The 21,322-nt window shown below is 30.8% G+C and overlaps 3 protein-coding genes across 5 annotated transcripts; 2 read left to right on the forward strand and 1 right to left on the reverse strand.

Annotated features, from left to right (window-relative positions):
• The first annotated feature begins 1,236 nt into the window (after positions 1-1,236).
• bs (blistered) lies at positions 1,237-9,542 on the forward strand. 2 transcript variants are annotated; one of them, XM_035096185.1, is made up of 6 exons: positions 1,237-1,864; positions 2,002-2,253; positions 6,142-6,247; positions 8,385-8,513; positions 8,831-8,857; positions 8,915-9,542. In XM_035096185.1, the coding sequence occupies exons 1-6, from the start codon at positions 1,379-1,381 to the stop codon at positions 9,022-9,024; spliced, it is 1,110 nt and encodes a 369-aa protein (XP_034952076.1). In that variant the 5' UTR covers positions 1,237-1,378; the 3' UTR covers positions 9,025-9,542. The 2 variants fall into 2 exon arrangements, with proteins under 2 accessions (XP_034952076.1, XP_034952075.1); XM_035096184.1 differs by having other exon boundaries at positions 1,379-1,864; positions 8,831-9,540.
• A 1,009-nt stretch (positions 9,543-10,551) lies between these two features.
• On the forward strand, positions 10,552-17,679 carry asp (abnormal spindle). Its single transcript, XM_035096164.1, has 3 exons — positions 10,552-10,770; positions 10,950-11,135; positions 11,244-17,679. The coding sequence occupies exons 1-3, from the start codon at positions 10,759-10,761 to the stop codon at positions 17,178-17,180; spliced, it is 6,135 nt and encodes a 2,044-aa protein (XP_034952055.1). The 5' UTR covers positions 10,552-10,758; the 3' UTR covers positions 17,181-17,679.
• A 376-nt stretch (positions 17,680-18,055) lies between these two features.
• On the reverse strand, positions 18,056-21,037 carry Mo25 (calcium binding protein Mo25). 2 transcript variants are annotated; one of them, XM_035096306.1, is made up of 8 exons: positions 20,836-21,037; positions 20,096-20,218; positions 19,873-20,040; positions 19,595-19,713; positions 19,287-19,455; positions 19,039-19,203; positions 18,819-18,923; positions 18,056-18,712 (listed from the first exon to the last, which is right to left on the reverse strand). In XM_035096306.1, exons 2-8 carry the CDS (start codon positions 20,195-20,197, stop codon positions 18,530-18,532), a joined length of 1,011 nt encoding a protein of 336 aa, XP_034952197.1. In that variant the 5' UTR covers positions 20,198-20,218; positions 20,836-21,037; the 3' UTR covers positions 18,056-18,529. The 2 variants fall into 2 exon arrangements, with proteins under 2 accessions (XP_034952197.1, XP_034952196.1); XM_035096305.1 differs by having other exon boundaries at positions 20,691-21,037.
• Between the last annotated feature and the right edge of the window lie 285 nt (positions 21,038-21,322).

The raw sequence follows: 21,322 nt of genomic DNA on the forward strand, positions 1-21,322 counted from the left end.
GTATAAATATTCATATTTAAATGGTTGAATGTAATGTAAATAATTTTTTATTGTTATATTTATAGTAAAATTGTAGTTAATAGACAATAATATATCGTTTTCTATGAAAGAAATAATGGATATTGTTTGTTAGAAAGATGATATTGATGATGATGATGATGATGATGATGAAGGAGAAAAAGTGCAACATTAGATTATTTAAATGTCTGTATAACAATTTATTCATTTGGATTCATTATTTAATGTGAAAGTATTTCTTTCATTCTACGATAAATTGTATTAATTTTTCATCAGTTGTGTTGGAAATAAATTAAGAGAAAATAATTTTTTTTATTTCATATTTCTGGCTATTATTAATGCACATGGTGCTGTACAGCTTTTAGTCGGTTATAATAACATCATTCTCTCAACGCCTCTCAAAGTAATAACGCTATTTTTATCAGATATGTTAAGTATCTATCTATTTTAGTGTGTCAAACACACGACACGATTTCGAATTGTAATACCATTCCACCCACACTCGGGATACTAATTTACAATTACAAAAGTTCTTTCCCTTCTTTCTAAATTTCTTTTCCTTTGATAATAAAAACAAGTTTCCTCATCGATTCTTGATTGATCTTTTTTATGATTAAGCTCCATCTAATTGATATTTATTCAATCAAATGATAAATAAAGGTAATATACATAAGCGTGAAAATATTAAAGTTAGCCGCTAGATAATCAGAGATAATCAAGATCATGCAGCATCAATCTTTTCTATCGAGAAATAGTTGAATCTGGGGGGAAAGGCGTGCAGGAAGAGCTACTGACAGTTGGATTGGTGTTTTGCCACTGCGCGCCGTTCGACTATTCAAAAAGGAAGGACCACCTCTGATCACCATATTTGGTTAACTTTTCCTAATATGGTAACGTCTACTTCTAAATATGGCAGCCGGGGACGCCCTCTTGCCGCCAAATGTAATCCTCCGCGCAATATTTTATTGTTAAAATTGGAAAAATTTACTCAATATTGTGGAAATTTTTTTTTTTCTAATGAACAATGGACTCTTAAGTAATTTATTAAAATGATAATTAGCATGAGTATTGATAATAAGTTATTTGAGAATCATTAGCGGGGACTACTTTTTAACGGCGTGAGGTAAAAGAGTGGGGGATAAACGTGTAGTTGGATACGCGGAGGCACCACGCTCGCACGTAGGTCAAGTTACGATAGTCAATTGGTGTTCAGTTGGCGGGGAGCGCTCATATGGTGCGCATCGTTGTCTCGTCAGTTGCCATAGATGGTCGATCACGTGGCAGTAAGACCGGCGAGTAAAACGCGAAATCACGAGGAAGAGCCGCGGGGCTAGTTAGATTAGATGTGCGCGAGTCCGTGATGGACAACCCTAGCGGCGGAAGGGACAATCGGTACGCAACTCTTGGATACAACATGGGCATGATGGGCAGCGATGCTGGCGCCGAGATGTACGGACGTCCGTCCACTTCTCAGCTGGCCGCTTCGCAGTTGGCCCGTGGTGGCGCCACCATGATGAACGCAGCCGCTGCAGGAGGTGGTGCTGGGGGTGGAGGTACTGGAGTTGGAGTGCAAAGAGGGATGAAAAGATCATCATCAGATGTTTGTTATGAAGATGGTAATGGTGGTCGTCAAACCATGTCACAAAATCAAGGTATGGGTTTACCTGGTGATTGCGTGCCCGATAATCTCGACGAGTCTTTCACGAATTTGGGTGCTCCAAAAAAATCTCCGCCTTCTAATGGCAAGAAGACCAAAGGAAGAGTTAAAATAAAAATGGAATATATTGACAATAAACTTCGAAGGTACACTACTTTCTCCAAGAGAAAAACCGGAATCATGAAGAAGGTTTGTACAAACTTTTACTTAAGTTAAATCAATCATTGAAAAGAGAGGTAGAGAAAAAGAGAAGAGAAAATGAGAGAGAGAGAAAATAAGGCAAAGGTATTTAAAAGTTATCATTAAAAGTTGATCTCAATTTGCAGGCTTATGAGCTGTCAACATTGACAGGGACTCAAGTGATGCTGCTGGTAGCCAGTGAGACAGGTCACGTGTACACATTTGCTACGCGCAAGCTTCAGCCGATGATTACAAGCGAGGCGGGAAAGGCTTTAATTCAAACGTGTCTCAATAGTCCGGATCCACCTACTTCAGGTTCATCAGGTGACCAACGAATGTCGGCCACTGGATTTGAGGAGACAGAGTTGACCTACAACATCGCCGACGATGAGCAGAAAGTAAGACAACTGGTCTACGGCTCGCCCCATGGTGGTGCTTTGCACGCCGGCTATCCAGGCGCGGGAGGACCACCGGGTTCTCAACACGGGCCACCCCCGCACGCGCAGCACGCTCAGCATGCACATCTAATAGCGCATGCTCATGCCGGCTCACCAAGTTCGCATCTGGTGCCGTGCTCGAGTCCGGGACCAATGTTGGCCGGTGGACCTTATCAGCAGTCATGTCCATCTCCATTGCCGCCCCCGCACGCAACTTATCATCCCCACATGTCGCACTCGCACCCCCAGCGGTAGTTTAACACAATCAAATATGCTTAGAAAATTCTCGTGAGGTGCTAAAAGTGATGGTGGTACCGCGAAATTTTAAATTATATTGTTTTAATAAAAATTATCATAAGTGATTGACGATTCAATGATCTATAAACTTAACTAGAAGCAAATAACCATCAGTTGATTTGTGATAATTTTTATTGGTAACTCATCTAACTTTCGTAAAACGAGATTATTTTTTTAGTCTTTATATATATATACGCGTCAAGCCCAAAGACCTATGCTACGATGCAACATAGTTTTTTTCAACAAAAAAATTATATTAATTATTTAAATAATTAAATCATATAATTGGAAATTATTAAAAGAAAAAAAAAATAATAACGTCAAGTACCGACAGATTGATTGATTGAAGTCGCGTGTGATTTGATTGTACAGTTTTGTACCTTGTTTATTTTGTTCTTCAATTATTTCTAATATTATTATAATTATTATTTTATTACAACTCTCATTACTACTTTGATGTTAATTATAATTAATATTTTTTCTATTTTTATTCTCTTTTATTTAAACATATTTATTAACGTAATTTTATGTATATAGTTCGAACAACATCTAGAAATTGAAAAAAAATCTAGATTTTATTTTCTATTAAAGTAGACATAAATGTTTCATTAAAATAAATTAAAAGACAGATTGTTAGTATCAGATGAAGTTTATAAAAGTACGTACTTAAATGGAAAAATCTAATGACGAAATTTTTTCGAAAGCTAAGTCGAAGTTATATAGTTAAGAAAAAAAAAAACCATGTAAAACCGTCTGGAAACTGGGTGCGAGTACGAAGGGGTGAAACGAGTGCACGCTTAAAAAATTGTTACACAGTATTTTTATGCATCGTTTTCCTGTTTTTTTTTTTATTTATTTATTTTTTTACTTTTTATAAATTGCATTTTGAAGTTTTTTTCATTATTTTCTGTATAGTGGCATGTGTAGTTGGTTTTTGTCTATTATATATATAAGTCTCATTTCTTAGTTAGAAAATACTTTAAATCAAAATTCATATTAATTTCTTAAATAATGAAAAATTGTCTTAAATAATAAGCATTGTCCAATGTGACAAGATGAATTTTTTAATCCGTCCAGTAATTATTGCATGCATAATGAAACAAAAAAAAGAGTTATTAAAAAATCAAAAATACGTACTTAATGATAAATTATTCGCGAAAAAAGATAAACTACTTAACTAATAAATAATATTAATAATTTAATAATGAAAGAAAAGAAAAAGCATAAAAGTAATTGAAAGTAAGGAAGAAAAAAATACGTACCCTTCCCGCCCCTGTTCAACGAATAAAGTACAAAATAACGGCGATTAAAAAAATATTAGATTTTATATGATAATGTTAACTTTTAGATAATTTTTTCAAGCCTTTTATTGTATCACATGTGTACATATGTACTGTAAAATACTGTGATAATATTTATATTTACATTTATACAATTCTTTTAACAATACAACCGTAAATTAGTTAAAATGCTTTAGAATTCATTTTAATATTAGTTGATGATTTATTTGGAAAAAAAAATATTTTTTGTTATATAAAGAAAGGTTTTGTTGCATTTTGTCGTTGTTTATATATATATATATATATTTACATAGATATATATTGCTTGGACAATGTCGCATCATGTGTGTTGTATGTGTTTTGATTGCTTTTAAACTGAATGTATGCTATAAATATTAATGCAAATCCTATCCACTTATCCAATTTCTCCCTTTTGAATCCAAAAAGGTAGGTGGTTGCTTGTATTTATTTTCTGTCTACAGTTAATTAGCTGCCGCTGATGTGTTGTAATGTCTCATGAGAAAAGTCGTTTTTCTTATTTAGTTTTACTCAACAGTTTTATTTTTATATATTTCTATTTCTCTAGAGAGATGCGTTAAACACCAGATTTTTCCACTTGGAAAAAAGGGCAAAAATTTAATTTCGTCACTCGTGTATATACAAACCGAGGCCTCTTACGGATAAAAGTGATGTCTGTGATTGCTAAACTCTGGCCTGGAATTGCATTGCACGGCGGTTGCAGTGGGTAAATGATTTTTCTATGTGGCTAACAACAATTAGTGGCAAACTATTCGAATAGCGATCGTGTTAAAATGCGGAGAGTGAAAAGAGGCCGGGGAAAACGTGTTCAAAGTTGTCTAATAACACCAGCAAAATGATGGAAAAAAAATATATAAATATCTTGGATAATTTAGCAATTGTTATTTATTTATAAAATAGAAAATAGACTGAATGACAAGGATGATGATGATGATCATCATGATGATGATGGATCATAAAGTATCAGGTATAAAAGTTCATAATTTAATTGGGATTAACGAGTTAACGAGCTCAAAGATTATTCCCTTGATGCATCCTAACTATAAAGTGCATCCAGGTGTGCACACTTGCGTACAAGACGCGTAAGGAAGGTGGAAACCAAGCTCCTTATACGGTCACCTTTGTCAAAGCCGGCTCGTTGCCATATAGAGGCAATGTTTCTCTTGTCAGACACTCTTATATAGGAGTTACTTACGAGTCAAGAATGCTGCTTTTTATCGCGCAACTTCCACCATCACCATCTCAACTACTCTGTATTATACTCTGCACTACTGAATTATACCAGCACGGTACCAGGACCAGGAGATGAAGCTGAATATCAGTGCGGGCTTTTTGGCTTTTCTCTCATGTGTGCTAAGAAACGCGGCATCGAAAACTTCAGTGATTGGTTGGCTATGCTGCTCAAGTACCGTTGTCTTGCATCTCAGATCCAGTCTCATGCTTTTTCTTCCCTCTTTACTTGTATCAACTACATACGCATTTCACCATCAGCAAAACTCATTTGTTTATTCATGCAAGTCCATTGTCAATGCTGTCGGCCATTTTGGATGTATTAGACGCCTACAAGAAGATGGAACGTTGTTATAAAATAGAATAAACTAATTGTTGTTGATGTCTTGACTCTGATGGATCAAAGTCTACTTCTTTGCTCATTCACTTCTTAGAAGGCGTATAATTGAATTGATTTAGCTTATGAAGTTTAAGGATATTTATTGGAGTGATTTATTAACGATCAAGTGACTTATTGCTTACGGAAGCTATGGTCTTTGATGCAAGAGGGTAAACATTGGTATAATCAACAGAGCGTAAGCTCGTGAGAATTATTTCTCCAAGTACATCGATGCGTTGGGTCGAGCGCGGGATTACCTTATAAGGAGCGAACAAGGATGCATCTCTCCCCGCTAGGTTACGCGTGCACATATGTTATACGCACGTATCCGGGGGGACTCATTTGACCAATTCGTCAATTGCAATTCGCGAAAGTCATCTTTTTTCATCTACCTGACGATCATACGCCAATATATATAAAAGTATATTTATTTTCTCCTTACTTTTATTTTCATTTTTGCCCAACAAAAAACTCTTGCGTTCATCTGTCCTCTTTTTATTGCATTATTTATTTGTGCTAATAAAATATATTGTGACATTGAGGGTGCATTTATTTAGAAGAAGATACAGGGTCTGAAGAAATTTATGAATATTAATGAGCTTTGTGTCTTTGTGTGTTGAACAGGAAGAAGCAGCATCCCCACGGTCTGATACTTGTGCCAATGATAGTGAGGGTGACACCAGTGATGGCGAGACTCCAGAAACTAAGCATTCGATAAAAAATCATGCAGGTAATTTAGGGGATTTTTTTTGGTTTTATTTTGGAAGAAAAAGAGGAGGTAATTAAAAATGTTGATATAGGTAAACAAATTATTAACCTGGATATACTATAATTGGATTTATCAGAAATTCATTTTCAATTTAAATTAAACTGTTAATTAAAATTAATTACCATAATATATTTACGTTATTGAACTCATTTTTCGTGGAAAAAACCTGTACTATATATTTTTTAATTCAATTTTATCATTAAAAAGTAAATATTTGAATCCATAAGTTAATTTAATAAACTCCAAACAATTTTGTTATTTTATAAGACTATTTATTTAGCCAATTAATTTCGATACATTTTTTTTTCATTTTAATTGAATCCCTTTTTTCGAATAAAATCTTAAGAATTCTTTTAATTAGTTAACATTTATTAGATTACATAAAAAAAAAAAGAAAGAAAAGTTTTTTCATTGCAAAAAAAAAAATGAGCATGAAATATTTTTTAGGTTGCGTTACAGTTAATAATGCAGAAACGTTTTAATTGAGATATAATTGCAAGAAAGTTTGAGTAATTTGGTAAATTTATGAATAAAATTGAACTCACGAAAACGATCAGCAGCTTTAAAACCAATATTTTCATGGAGGAGAAATAAAAAAATTCGTGCCTGATGAAAGATGATTGCATACAAATGTTATTTATTGTTTCTTCCTTGTTGAATATTTATTGATGTGTTGTTGATAAGAAGACAATTGTATACTAAATGCAAAATGATAATTCAAGTAATGGAATCAATTGTATAGCGGAGAACAGTAATGGGAGATAACGCGTGTGCAGGAGAGTCTCTTGGCCATGGAAAATCGTTAGAGTGCCGCGGGGGTACTTAGAATGCGAAAAACGTGCGAGCGATGACGGGGTTGCCCGTGTAAGGGGAGTCAGTAAGGAGTCGTACGGTTCACGATGACCAAACTAAGACGACAACGCGATGCCTAACTGGGAAGTAGGATCCGGTCGAAAGCCGCACTCGATGCAGGTGTACACATAAATATCGATGCTAATATACCGTCGTGGATCCCGGCCACGCCGCGAGTCCAGGCAATGAACACGTTCGGTTATCTTTAACTGTCTGGAACGCCATGTTCATTTTATTGCATGCCACTTTTTCCTCGCACCAAATGCCAAGACTTTTCTTCACTTATAACTCGACCACTCGTTTGCCAAACTGATGAATATCAAACATTGTTTTTTTTATCAGACAGACAGATCTTCCTCTATCATCACCTTGTCTTTTTTCTCAGATTTATTTACCTTCCTACAACATGCTAGGCTTTTCACCACAATCATCTATTTAAATCCAACGGTCTAAGACTTGGAAAATAATTTATCACTGTCTGGATTTATAATAAATAATTGGTCATACTCAGAACAATTGTTAATTGCTATAAATAAATTATTGCTTATGGTGATACTAAGGTTTATCAAAAGAATTTACTAATTGATAATTAGAAAGGTGTTTTAAAAAATAAATAAATGTATGCAAGTCAAAATTAATCATAAGTAATGGATATTAAAAAAAATTGATATAATTATATCTGATGTTAGGCTTTATTACCTTATTAAAAAGCTCCAAAAACAGCTAATAGTTGATGCTCTCTAGTTGGAGTAGTTAGAAATTTCTCTCAGAATAATTAAAATAATTTTTGCTCCAAATTTAAATTAATAATAGCAGTGATGTGTTTCGAATGTGTTAAACAATAATTCAAAGTCATATTAAGAACAAAGAGACATTAACAGTGTCTTATAATCGTACTTGTCCCTTTGTACTTGATTACTAAGAATTTATTACATTTTACTTTCTCTGACATTCGTCACAATTAAAATTAATTTGTCACTTGACTTTATTCGAAGCGATTGAAAAAATTAAATTAGTCTATTATTCTTCCATTACGTTTAATTAATTAATCAATAATCAATTTTTGGTTTTTATTCGAATCAAGTAATCATACATTATAAATCAACAGAGGCTTCATAAAACCTCTTTGGAATTGGAGAGATGATTGAAAAAGGTATCGATTGATAAATAGTCTAGTTATTATTATATATCGTTAGGATAATTTTGGCTCTGACTAAAATCTATTTTTTCTTTGATTCATTTATAGGAGGAATGCCATCATTCTCAGCAGGAATAATGTACCAAATGCCACAAAATGTTATGTACTCACCAAACTCTGGAGTTTTATTAAGTATTGGACAAAATGGCCAACCGGTTCAAATTTCTCCTGATGGAAGTGAGTAGTATTGACCTTTCTACGTGTTAACACGTATTTGCTGTCACCGGAAGTCCATATTTATATTTTTTACTCTTGAATTAATTGTAAATTGTCTGGGTGGCAACCCATTGTAATGATGGGCGTCACTGGAAAATTCTTCTCCCAAGTTTTTTCGTGTTTTACTTACGTGAGAAATTATCTCTTTTACGTAAAATAATAGCAGGCGTTGTTACTGTCTCGTATATGGTACTGCCAATTTTATTTATCAACCATTTATAAACATTACTTCCTGTTCTCAATTATTTTATTCAATCTCATTCAAATGTTTGTTTCAGACACTTCAAATATCAATTCAGGACAAGGTACGCAGCCATTCATTACTATTCCTTTACATCCTCTGAATGTTGCTATGAACGCAGGTGGATTATCATTACCAGTGACATCGAAAGCCCAATCGACATCTTGTTCAATGGCATCAACTTCAATTAATTCAGATATGCCTTCAGATCTTAGCAAAGATCGAAAATAATAGTAGATACTTAGGGTATGAATGGAAAAGTGTCTTTATACATCGATCAAATTTATCGATTGTCAAAATTAAGAAATACATATCCAATATTTTATTTCTTATTTTTGTTATCAAAAAGGAAAAAATGTTGGAAAGTAATAATTAATGATTGTTGTTTGTTTAATTGATGCTATTATGCATATTTTTACTGTATTATGTTATAATATGTTGACTTTTAAGGATAATTGAATTTGTTAAAATTCAACAGGTGACTGATAGTAAGATTATCTCAACTAGTCATTGTCTTCCTACAGTAAACAATAACTCACGATATTCAATCGTGTAGGATTTACCTTTAAATACAATTCATGAAAATTTAAAGAATATCGAGATTGTCGATATCAGTATATAGGTTTTGATAAATAGAATTTATCTAGTCAAGTCTAGAAGAAATTTTTTTTAAGTAATTCATCAACATGACGAATTATTATTAATTACTTTTTCTTTATGATCTTTAATTTTAAGTTGATTATAATTTATATCGAATAAGCTGATATTTCAACAAATTACAGCATTTTTCAAATTTTATTGTGTCAAATATTTTATATAATAATTTTTAAAAATTACGACTGTTCTTTAATTTTTTTCATTTAATAACTTGTTTTTATTTTTTGCCCATTTTTCGAATTACTTATTGCATATGCCTAAGTAAATATTTCTGCCTTAATATGCTGGTGATTTATCATATATTAACATTTTTCTTGTACATGTACATAAGTATACGCGTATCGATAAATTAGGGCATTGAAGTCTTCGAACGTAATAAAAAAAAAAATTATATTAACTTTACTATGTAGACGATGGAAAAAAAGTAATAAGTCTTGATAATATTGAAATATTTTTATGATAAGATGAAGATAAATATATGTAAAGTTTCATATAACAGACGTATATATTTTATATTTTATTAAATAATTGTCACTTTTTTAACTTCTTATATTGATGATAATTTTACACATCAAACGTTTGTATAACGAGTTACAAATAAATAAATAAATATATTATATTTCTTTCTTGATCATTACTTTTTAACGTTATTTTTTTGGAATAGAAAATTTTATCAAAATTTCACGTAAAAAAATTACATTTATTTATTTATTAATACGAATAGCTCAATTAATAATTAGTTGTTTTATATTTTATTAAATCCAAAACAATAGTCGTCGTGTTGCATGATTTGATTGAATTAAAAATTAATTTTATACTTACGCGCTACTCTCCTAGTGATTTCTGTGAAACTCGTTCAATTGATTTAAAAAAATTATTTCCTCAGTATCATTCATATATTTCAGGTTTAAAAACTGAAAGACTTTCCAATATATTTAATTCACATTTATTTGTATTATATAATTATAAACATTACATTATTATTTTACAAATCGCAAAAGAGTATTGAATTTATAGGGGAAAAAATAATGACCGCTAGAGAGCGCATCTGTATTAATGTGCGTTTTCATGAAATTGATCTATCGCAGCTGCAAGTTTGTTAAATATCACAGTGAAGAGCTTAAAGTATTTGAATCAGTTAACAAAACCGTTACAGAAACGAAAAAAATAAAGGTCTCAAGTAAGAAGAATGATACTTTAATAAAGTGATATAGTTTAGTGTTAATGAATTAAATAATTTTAAACCGTAACTCTGTCTCCATAAAACAACGTAAGAAAAGATCGATAAATACAATAAATACACAAAAAATGTTTTTCCAAGTAAGTGTTTACTATTTATTTATAATACTGCTTTTATTTTCAAGGATAAACGTTTTTTTCATTTATACTTATTTGCAATTTTATTTATTGGTACATTGATATTACAATAGAAGGATATTTTTCATTGATTCTAAAGTTAATCTTATATATTTTACATCTTTTATACACTTTTTTTTTAGATAAATGTCACTCCTCCTGCTAAGGTCAAGGAGCCAGAAAATATACCACAAAAAGAAAAAGAACTACCGGCTATTTTGGTTTTAGCTCCATTCCAGCCTCAAACACGAATTAATTTAGAAACAACGATCAACAACTCGGTTTCATCTAATTTGAGACTAAAAAATCCATCAAACAAAAATTTAAAAGTAAACACAAATGTCAATTTGTTCTCATCAAGTTCTATTCAATATTGATTGATTAAAAATGATTAAATACTATTTTTCTTGATTGTAATCATTTATATATTTTTTAAGGTCAAAATTACGAAGCTTCCTCCTCAAGAACGTGCAATAATCATTGATACATCTGACATTTCAATTGATTCAGAAAGTGAAGCTAATCTTTTACTATCTTGGACTCCATTAAAAGCTGGTTCCTGGCGAGATGTCCTTCAGTTTACTGATAGTCGTCGTATAAAATACGATGTAAGTATAATAACAACTGCTACTAGTCCTACAAAAGGTGTAGGTAAAGGAAAACAAAAATCATTTGTTCAACCTAAAGAGATAAAAAAGAAGACTGAGAAGTCAAGAACCTATCTAATGGATACATCATCGGTTTATCTCAATAATAAGAAAACTGTTATTACTATAGATAAACCAAGCAACAGAAAAATAGAAGAGGATAAAGAAAATACGACTAATAATCGAACGTATAATAATGATGATGTCTTTCAAACGCCAGCAAAAGTAACTCAAAATTTGGCAGATGAGTTAAATTCTAATAGAACTATTACAAAAAATAATGGACCTTTGAGTACATTAAATATTAGTGATATTCAATTGACGCCTGTGCAAGCGCCTTCAAAATTGAATCAAATATCACATTCAACAGTAATAAGTTCCACAGTTATAACTTCACGGACAACAAAAATAATTCCTGATATTTGTGTAATAAATGCAACTCATGATGAACTTCCTTCAGGTATTTTAAAGTCTGTTCCTGACGTTCAAGTCGTAAATGCAATTGAAAACGAACTAAGTATTACAAAAACAGTTCCTGATATTAAAATCATAAATGCTACACAAGATGAATTTCAGCTTCCAAATATATCTAAAGTTTCAGAACATAACGAAGAATTTGAGTTAAGAAGAGAAACTTATACTACAACAAATCCTAAATTTTGTAGAAAAATACATTTCGTTTTGGAAGAAGATGAAAGAGAAGAAGAGGAAGATGCACAAGAAAAGTTTGAAGATTCTCTATCACCACCAAATAAAAAAGGAGATGCTAGTAATTTTTCAGCGATTATTAATAACATGAATTTTGTAACTCCAGTGAAAACATCTAATATGTTTTCTCCTGATATTGGTTCTACTGGAGCCCGTAGATTGTCTATGAGTAGATTATCAGATGGGGAAAATCACTCACATAATGGTACTTTTAATATTAGCGAAAACAGTGTATGTGGAGAAGGATTTAAAGCTAACAACACATACGAATTATTACCTACACCACCTGGTGTTGTTCAAAATATTAATTCCCATAAAATGTCGAATATATTTGAAAAGAAAAATCCTTCTTCAGATGAGTCGAGAATAAATGTACGATCTTCATCGCCAGTTGCACTTGATCATTCAAAATCAAGCCTTCCTTACTCTAATCTTCTAGCTGGAGACAATGCAAGTGTAAGAGAAGTGTTAGAAGCTAATCTATGGGCCAAAGATGCTCAAGACAATTATCATTGTATTGGAAACAGACTAAAATTAGAGAATCTTGAGATGATAGCTGAAGAAAATTTAAATATTTCGAGCAAGACTTATACTAAATCTCCAGTAAGAATAAAATATGATTTTTCAACTGCAGATTTTTTAAATAGAGATCCACGTCGTATTGACATAACACCACCCAAGAAGTTACTACAGCGTACTCCAACCAAAAAAATGTCTCCAATAAAGCATAATAAAATAACAAAACCTAAAATAACACCACAAAATAATATTTTAAAGAAAAGTAAGACTGAAATAATGATGAATATGAAGAAATCAAGTAAAGGTCCTCTTACTGGTGTGAGAATTACCAAATTATCTCTAGCTAGTTTAAAAAATAAATCAAAAAAGAGTCCTAAGAAAGAAGCAGTTATTAAATTACATAACCCAGATGATTTGATTTCTCAAATATGTAATCCAGATATATTTGCTGCTACAATGACACAGGATCCATTCATTAGTCATAGTCATTATTTCGATGAGAAATTCATTCGCTCAAAAGAAATTGAATTTACAAAGTGGTTAAATGCTTTGTTAACACCTCCAGAACATCTAGATGTTGATATAGAAACAACTTGTGTTGATGTTGGAAAAGTTTGGCAATCTTGTAGAACCAAAGAAATAGCATTAGCAGAATCTAAAGAAGAAGTATCAGCTCGATATCACACTAACACTCAATTGAATACTTTGAGAAAAGCTGCTTGTATGATGTTCAATAGAGAAGAAGTGAAGAAAGCTTTAGCTCATTCTACTTCTTGTGTTAACAAGGGAATTCTCGTCATTAGACAAGATCGTGATCTGCATCGAGACATAGGACTACAAAAGGAAATACTTGAATTGTTTTTAAGTTATAATCCTCTGTGGTTAAGAATCGGTTTAGAAGTTATTTATGGTGAAACAATACCACTGAATTCCAACAATGATTTAATTGGTCTCACGCGGTTTCTCATTACAAGATTCTTCTCTGACCCATTTCTAGTTCAAACCTACTCTGTCTCAAATACAGTTAGCCTAAAATTACCAGCATTCCAAGGCCATTTGAACAAATTTATTTTAACTAAATTTCTTTGCATTGTTTATTTCTTAGACTATGCAAAACGTAATAAACTAATCGGTCATGATCCTTGTCTATTCCATAAAAAAGCACCTTTTAAAGAGAGTAGAGAAATTTTGTTAACATTTTCAAGACTTGTCTTAAGTGGTATTGGAGACATAACTAAAGTTCTTCGGACTCATAATTATATTGTCTCTCATAAGCAAACGTGTTTAGATGAATATGATTATGCAGTAAAAAATTTATGTACAGACTTAAGAGATGGAGTGCGGTTGTGTCGAGTAATGGAATTAATCATTGGAGATAAAACATTGACAAACAATTGTCGACTTCCTGCTATCTCAAGATTGCAAAAAATTCATAATGTTGAATTAGCATTGTCAGCTCTTTCCAGGGCTGGTTATAATATAGCTGGCGATATCAGTGCCAAAAATATAAGTGATGGACATCGGGAAAAAACTCTTTCACTTCTATGGCAACTGATTCATAAATTCCAGGCTCCAAGATTTGAAAAAGCTGCAACTACAATTCAGAAATGGTGGAGAGCTAAGTTATGGTTTATTAGAATAAAGAACTTCTTAATAAATAGAAAGAAAAATGCTGCAGAAGTTATTCAACGATCGTGGAAATGTTATAAAGCAAAAACAAAACTCAAAATACTACGAAAAGAGCGGGCTGTTTATCTTAAAGAATTGAAAGAAGCCACTATAATCATTGAATTGCAATGGTTGAGGCAAAAAAAGATGCTTCAAGATCGTCGTAGGTTCCTTCAAATGAAATCTGCAGCTATTGTTATACAGAAGTGGTTTAGAAGGGTGAAAACAAGCCGACCTTACTTACAAGACCTTCAAAGGAAGCGAGAGGCTGCGATTGTTCTACAGAATCAATGGAGAGCGATTGTCGCAATGAGAAAAGAAAAAGAAATCTATAAGAGAATTAAAAAATCCGTAATTTTAATTCAAAATTGGTGGAGAGCAATAATTCTAAGTAGACTCACTCATGATTATTATAAGAAACTTAGATCTGCAACCATTTTTATTCAATCAAAATGGCGAGCAAATAAATTAATGAGAGTTTGTCGCCAAGATTATTTAGAAATACAAGAAGCTAGCATGGTTATTCAGATATGGTGGAGAAATTATTTGGTAACCAAAAATGTAAGAAATGACTACCTATTAAAGAAGGATGCTGTAAGAACTATAGAATCATTTTGGAAAGCCCATGAAATTGGAAAAGTTGATCGCCAACAATTTATTACAATTAAATCTAGTGTAATTATCATACAAAGATGTTGGAGCAGGTATAGAAATACCAAAAAACATATACAGTACTTCAAATCATGTCAGAAAGCGGTAAGAGTCATTCAGCCATGGTGGAGAATGATTAAAGTCTTTAGAGAATACAAAAAACGACGAAATAATGCTATTATTATTCAAAAATGGTGGAGGCACGTGATAATAATGAATGATATTAAATCTAGGTATGTTTCTTTGAAAAAACATTCTATTTTAGTACAAAAAACGTGGAAAATGAAGCAAGAGAGACGAAAATATTTGAAATTGAAGGCAGCTGTGATGAAAATTCAAGTATGGTATAAAAATTGGAAACAATTTCGAGCTATTCGCAATGATTATTTAATAAAGAAAAGTGCAACTGTATTAATCCAACGTTGGTGGCGAAGTTTGAAGGCTTCAGAGCAATGCAGATCGGATTATTCAATGAAAAGAAAAGCTGTAATGACTATTCAAGCTCAATGGCGCGCTAAAGTTATTGGAAGATCGATAAGAGAAAAATATTTGAATATGAAAAAAGCATCAATCAAAATTCAATCTTATTGGAGAATGATCAAAGTAAGAAATGCATATTTAAAAATGTTAAAAAGAAAGAAAGCAGCTGTTGTTCTTCAAAGAAGATGGAGAGCTCGAGATATTGGATCGAGAATACGAAAAGAATATCTTAAACAGAAATCTGCAGCTATATTGATTCAAAGAAAATATCGTGCAATGAAACTGACTAAATTAACAAAAGCTCAGTATTTAATTTACAAGAAAGCAGCAATAGTCATTCAGAAAAATTGGAAAATGATTAAAGCAGTTGGAAATTATCGAAGAATAAAATCTGCGGTCATTGTATTACAAACTCAGTGGCGAGCACGAAAATTAGCTATTCATCATCGACAAAATTACATTGAAATAAAAAGAAAAATAGTGATGATTCAACGTTACTATCGAGCAAAATGTATTGCTAAGGAAGTTAGAACAATGTATTTAAAACTTTATCAAACAACAGTCAAAGTCCAACGTGTTTGGAGAGCAAATAAACTGATGAAAGAAGCAAGAAGACAGTACTTGAGTCATCGTAATTCAGCGATAAGAATTCAATCTTGGTGGAGAATGATTGTAGAAAGAAAAGAATATTTAATGAAAAAACGTGCTGTATCTAAGATTCAGATAGCTTGGAAATCGTTAATTTTAACTAGAAATGTACAAAATGACTTTTTGACACTCAAAGCGAGTGTTATATTTATTCAAAGACATTTCAGGTCAATAAAACACACTAAAAGAATAAGAAATGAATTCAAGAAATTACGGAAAACAGCCATTTTCGTCCAACAAAGTTGGAGAAGGAAGGTGGAAATACGAAAGCAAATAGCAGAAGTAGAAGCAAAGAAAAGATTTATCAGTGCTGCAATAGCAATCCAATCTGTTTGGAGAGGGTATATGCTAAGGAAGAAAGAGTCTGCTGAAATAAGAGAATTGAGAGAAAGATCTAAAAAGGCAACAGCTGCTGCTACTCCTTCAGCCACAGTGGAATTTAGACTCCGTGCAGCTATAAATGTCCTTCAGAACGTGGCAAATGTTGGTCAATTATCTATGTGTCTAGCTTGCATTGAGACGTTAACACGTTTGTCTCCCAAGGGATGTGTATTATTCTGCGAACTTAATTTAGTTGATAAAATTTATCGAATTTTGGAGAAGTCTAATCGATCATTACCCTGGATGGATGTTTGTTTACGTTGTACTAATATTTTAATCACTCTAATAAAATTACCACAGACTTCATCCTATGTTAAAAGCCTTGAAGACACGGAAACCATAGCAAGGTTGATGAATGCTACTGTTAGACGTGAAACAGATCTATTTCTTCATCTTGCAACACTTTTTTGGCTGTTTTTATTGGATGATGATTTTGTAGAAGAAATTAAAAATTTTCCTCGTACTATTTTCTTATTAAAGACTTTATGTTCGTCGAATATTTTGAAAAATTCAACACAAGAGCCGAAAGGGATGAAAAATAAAACTCTGCCATTAATTGAAACTTTACTGCCCAATCCTAAACCTGATTGGGGATTAAAAACCAAAATCCCTCGATGTTTTACAAAAATTCAAGACGCGATATTGACAATCAAAAATATTTTAAATATTTAATAAACTTTATCAATTTTTAAAGTTATAGTAACCTTTTCATGTTGAAGAAAGAAAAATAGTTGTAATTCTGATGAAAATAATGATTTTTTTAATGTTTAAAATTTATTTAATCCAATTTATAAAATATTTATTAATATCTTAGACATTTTGTTGGCATGCAATTGAATAATCAATTCTGTATTTGTTAAGAAATCGGTCTCTACTCATATTTGAGACTGTTTATTATTAGTAATGTTCGGTTGTCAGAGAAAAACAAATTGGGTATAATTAATATTAAGAATACTAGAACTCGAACTATAAGTTCACAAACATGTTCTATTAAATTTTGGGTAGAGCCCAATTTCCTACATTTATATTGAATTCTATCTTAACAGTTGATATTTAGATATTATTTTATATTTTAAAAATTTATTTTTAGAGACATTTGAAAATCAGAATAACAATTAATTTTGTACATTTGTGTAAGCTTTGTTATTTGTATAGAAAAATAAAAGGAATATTATGAAAAAGTTAATATAAGAGTATTTTTAAAGTAAAAAGATGTAATAAAATTATTTAAAAAAAAAGAAATAAAAATTAGAAATTATTTTTAAAAAAAGATAATTTTTCTTCTTTTTAATAATATTTTTATTGCAATAAATATAATAAACAGTCATTATTTTGGCGTTACATTTTTTCATTTAACAGTCATTTCTATATAGATATATATATATTTATATATATATATTTATATTATATAAAATGAAGCAGACGACGCTTACTAATATAAGTGATACATTTGTTTTTAGCGTGAAGAATAATTAAGAAGTGTATAAAAGAAAAGGAAAACAATATATTATAAAAAAGGAGGAAACAAATTTACTATAACAACTACAGCTAAATTATCACTTTTCATTTAATGCTGCAGAATTACAAGCAGATAACCGCAAATATTAGATAAAAAACAAATTAATTGTGGCCCATACTGATAATTTTTGGCCTTTAAAATGCTCTTAAAGATTAGCCATTTTATTCTTTGTATCACAAAATACAACAATCCACGATATATAACCGCTATGTTTGTTGTAATTATTATTCTGAGAAAAAAGATATGAATAGGCACAAGATTTATTTTTGTAACTGCCATACTGGGCTATTCGAACAATCAATTTTATTTTTCAAGTAAATTTTTTTCCCTTTAACTATTGATTTATACTTATTTCAAGTCTGTATGATACAACAAATCATGAGTTTCAAGTCTATTTACACAACTACTAGCATAAAGAAAAAACTAAAATATTAATAATAATAAAATTAATAATTAATATTCATTACAATAATAATTAATAATAAAAAACAAAAATAACAGTTTAATTTTCATGAACCGATTTCAATTCTTTAATCTGCTTAATCAGATATGCTTTTTCATCATTAAATTGTTCATCTTCTGATCGATCTGTATGGAAGCGCGTCAAAAATTCAATTAATTTCTCTTGATTACGAAGCAAAATGTCCAATATTGGTTTTGGTTTATTTGGATTAGCAACAAATACCTAAAATAAATAATCGAAATTTAAATAAATCATAATAAACTGAAAATTTTGTAAAGTAAACAAATTGAATTATTATAATGGTTATAAATATGAAGTATTTGATTACCTTGAATACATGGAAGGCCTCAAATTGTATATTACGTGATTTCTCTTTAAGCATATTCATCATGAGCTTCAAGTTATCGGGATTCGATATATACCGAGTCATGACCTAAGCGAATAAACAAACATATAAATAAAATATCGAATTTTTTTTTTCAATTCATGAATATATTTTTGGTTTATTAAGATCAATGTTATCTAATGTTTATCAAGAGATTAATTACCGTAAAATTATGTCTATCCAGTAACAATTCACCCAATAGTTTTAAACTCTGCCGGCGAGTTACATAGTTTTCTGAGTTTAATAACCTTTGATAATGAGAAAAGACTTTGTCGTAATTAACCTCTAAAAATTCAGCACTTAGGATCTTGTGCCTCGTGAGCAATTCCTAGATTTAAATAAAATTAATAACAATTAGAATAAAAATGGAAATGAAAAATTTTACAATCAATGAATGAAAAAGTTAATTACTTTAAAGGTAGAAAAGGCATCTGATGCAATATCGAATGTAGAGACTTCAACATATCTGAAGAAATTATAAAAGTCATCTGAATATATCATGATTTTAGCCAAAGCTTCATATCTCGCACATTCTCTTAACATTGTTCCACAATTTAATGCAATATCTTGATGCTCATATCTGAAAAAAATATCATCATTTCAATTTATTCCTCTTCAACTGCTTTTATTTACTGAATCAAATTTTATTAAACAAAATAAAAAAAAAAAGACATAAATCTTAAAATATATTGTAAACAGAATGTAATATCAAAATTTACCCAGACATGAGTGTAAACAAAATTTCAGGCTTTGTACAAATATATTCTACTGTTGGAGATCTTGTGCCAATTTGTCTACGAAGAATGTTATTGAAAACCTGCGCAACATCCTTTTTGCCCTATTAACAAAATTAACACGTGGATAATTACGATAATTGGCAATTATGATACACCGGAAATTGAAATCAATGTTATTTTAAATTGCAAGTAAATAAACGTTGTCGGAACAAAGAGAGATCAATTAGAGTAATAATTAGAATAAAAATTGGTTGCGTTACCTCAAAGTCAATACGACTCAAATTTTGTACCAGCAAGAGCAATAAATTACTATTGTACAATTCCTGTGCGAGCTGAGCTACAACAATATCAGCTTGTGGCTCTGTTTCAGCAGTGCCATATAGCATATTCTTAATATGAACTAAATTCTTGCTTACATCTTCTTGTGCCTGAAATTATTCATATTTGATGATAGTAAACAATGTAAATATTTCCATAACATACCTTTTCTACCTTCTTGTCACCACGCTCGAGTGCATTTACCGCCTCCTTCAGAGCTTTTACAACCTCCGCAGGACTTTTTTGTGACTTCCCAAACAGAGGCATGATATTTTACAAGGAACACACCTTGTAAATTAACATAAAAAAATCAATAAACAACATTCATCTTAAGTGAAATATTTTATCTAATACATCTATTTTCTAATTAGTGCCCAAATGGCTAATTAATGGCTATTTAAATGTAACTTAAGGCTAATACTAAGCTAAGGAATTTTTCAAATGGATAAATAATTGATGAGATTGGCTAACAAATAGGAGAAACTATGAATCATTCCTTAGCGAAAAAATATCAATAATTTCGTTAGCATAAAGAGAGAAGAAAGAGTAAGACAGAGTTATAAAAGTTGAAAATGATGCCAAGTGAAAATACAATAATTGGAAAACGGTACAAAATGAAAAAGTAGGCTAAGATATTGATGAGCAATAATATAAATAGAAAAAAGTTAAAAAATTATTGTTTAATTAAATATAACCTATTATAAATAATAGTCATTACGCAATGCAGTAAAAACATTTATTATTTTTCATTAATTTTTACCATTCAATTGAAAATTCGAGTTAATTTACGCAGTATCCCACAGCACTCTAACTTTTGGATTGCCTTTTAGTAGATCATTTATAAGGCATACAAGTTTCGAGGTATCTCGTGACAAATAAATAATTTGTCGATAAAAAAATAATACCTTTATCACAAGCGTCAAAATAAATCCACTGTCACAACACTTTTTTTTGGTTATATATTTAGAGAAATCCAATTTAAAGTCACGAAAAATAATTTAATATCGAAAAATATTTTTAATTCATCGTATAACTAAATAATTTTTATTTGACTCGTCTCAACTTATACAAGTTCGTCACTCATGGACACTCATGGAACTGCATGAAACTGACAGTGGCTTGGGTTGTGTGATGCCTTGGCAGATATCACTGGCGACACCTAGTGTCATTAATTTTACTTACGCGCGTAATTTGAAATTAACAATAAATTACAACAACTAATCTCAATAATTAAAACATCAAAAAGCTTATCAAGTACATTTATAAATTGAAATTATTTTTTCTTTCTATTTTTTAAATAAAAAATTATGTACATAACCATTATATAATTAAACTTTACATAAAAATGGATTCTTTTACATTCATGATCTTCACTATTTTAACGTTATTTCA

The sequence above is a fragment of the Chelonus insularis genome, unplaced genomic scaffold, assembly GCF_013357705.1.
Source record: "Chelonus insularis isolate UGA/USDA-ARS -01 unplaced genomic scaffold, ASM1335770v1 contig_139_pilon, whole genome shotgun sequence".
Classification (NCBI taxonomy): domain Eukaryota; kingdom Metazoa; phylum Arthropoda; class Insecta; order Hymenoptera; family Braconidae; genus Chelonus; species Chelonus insularis.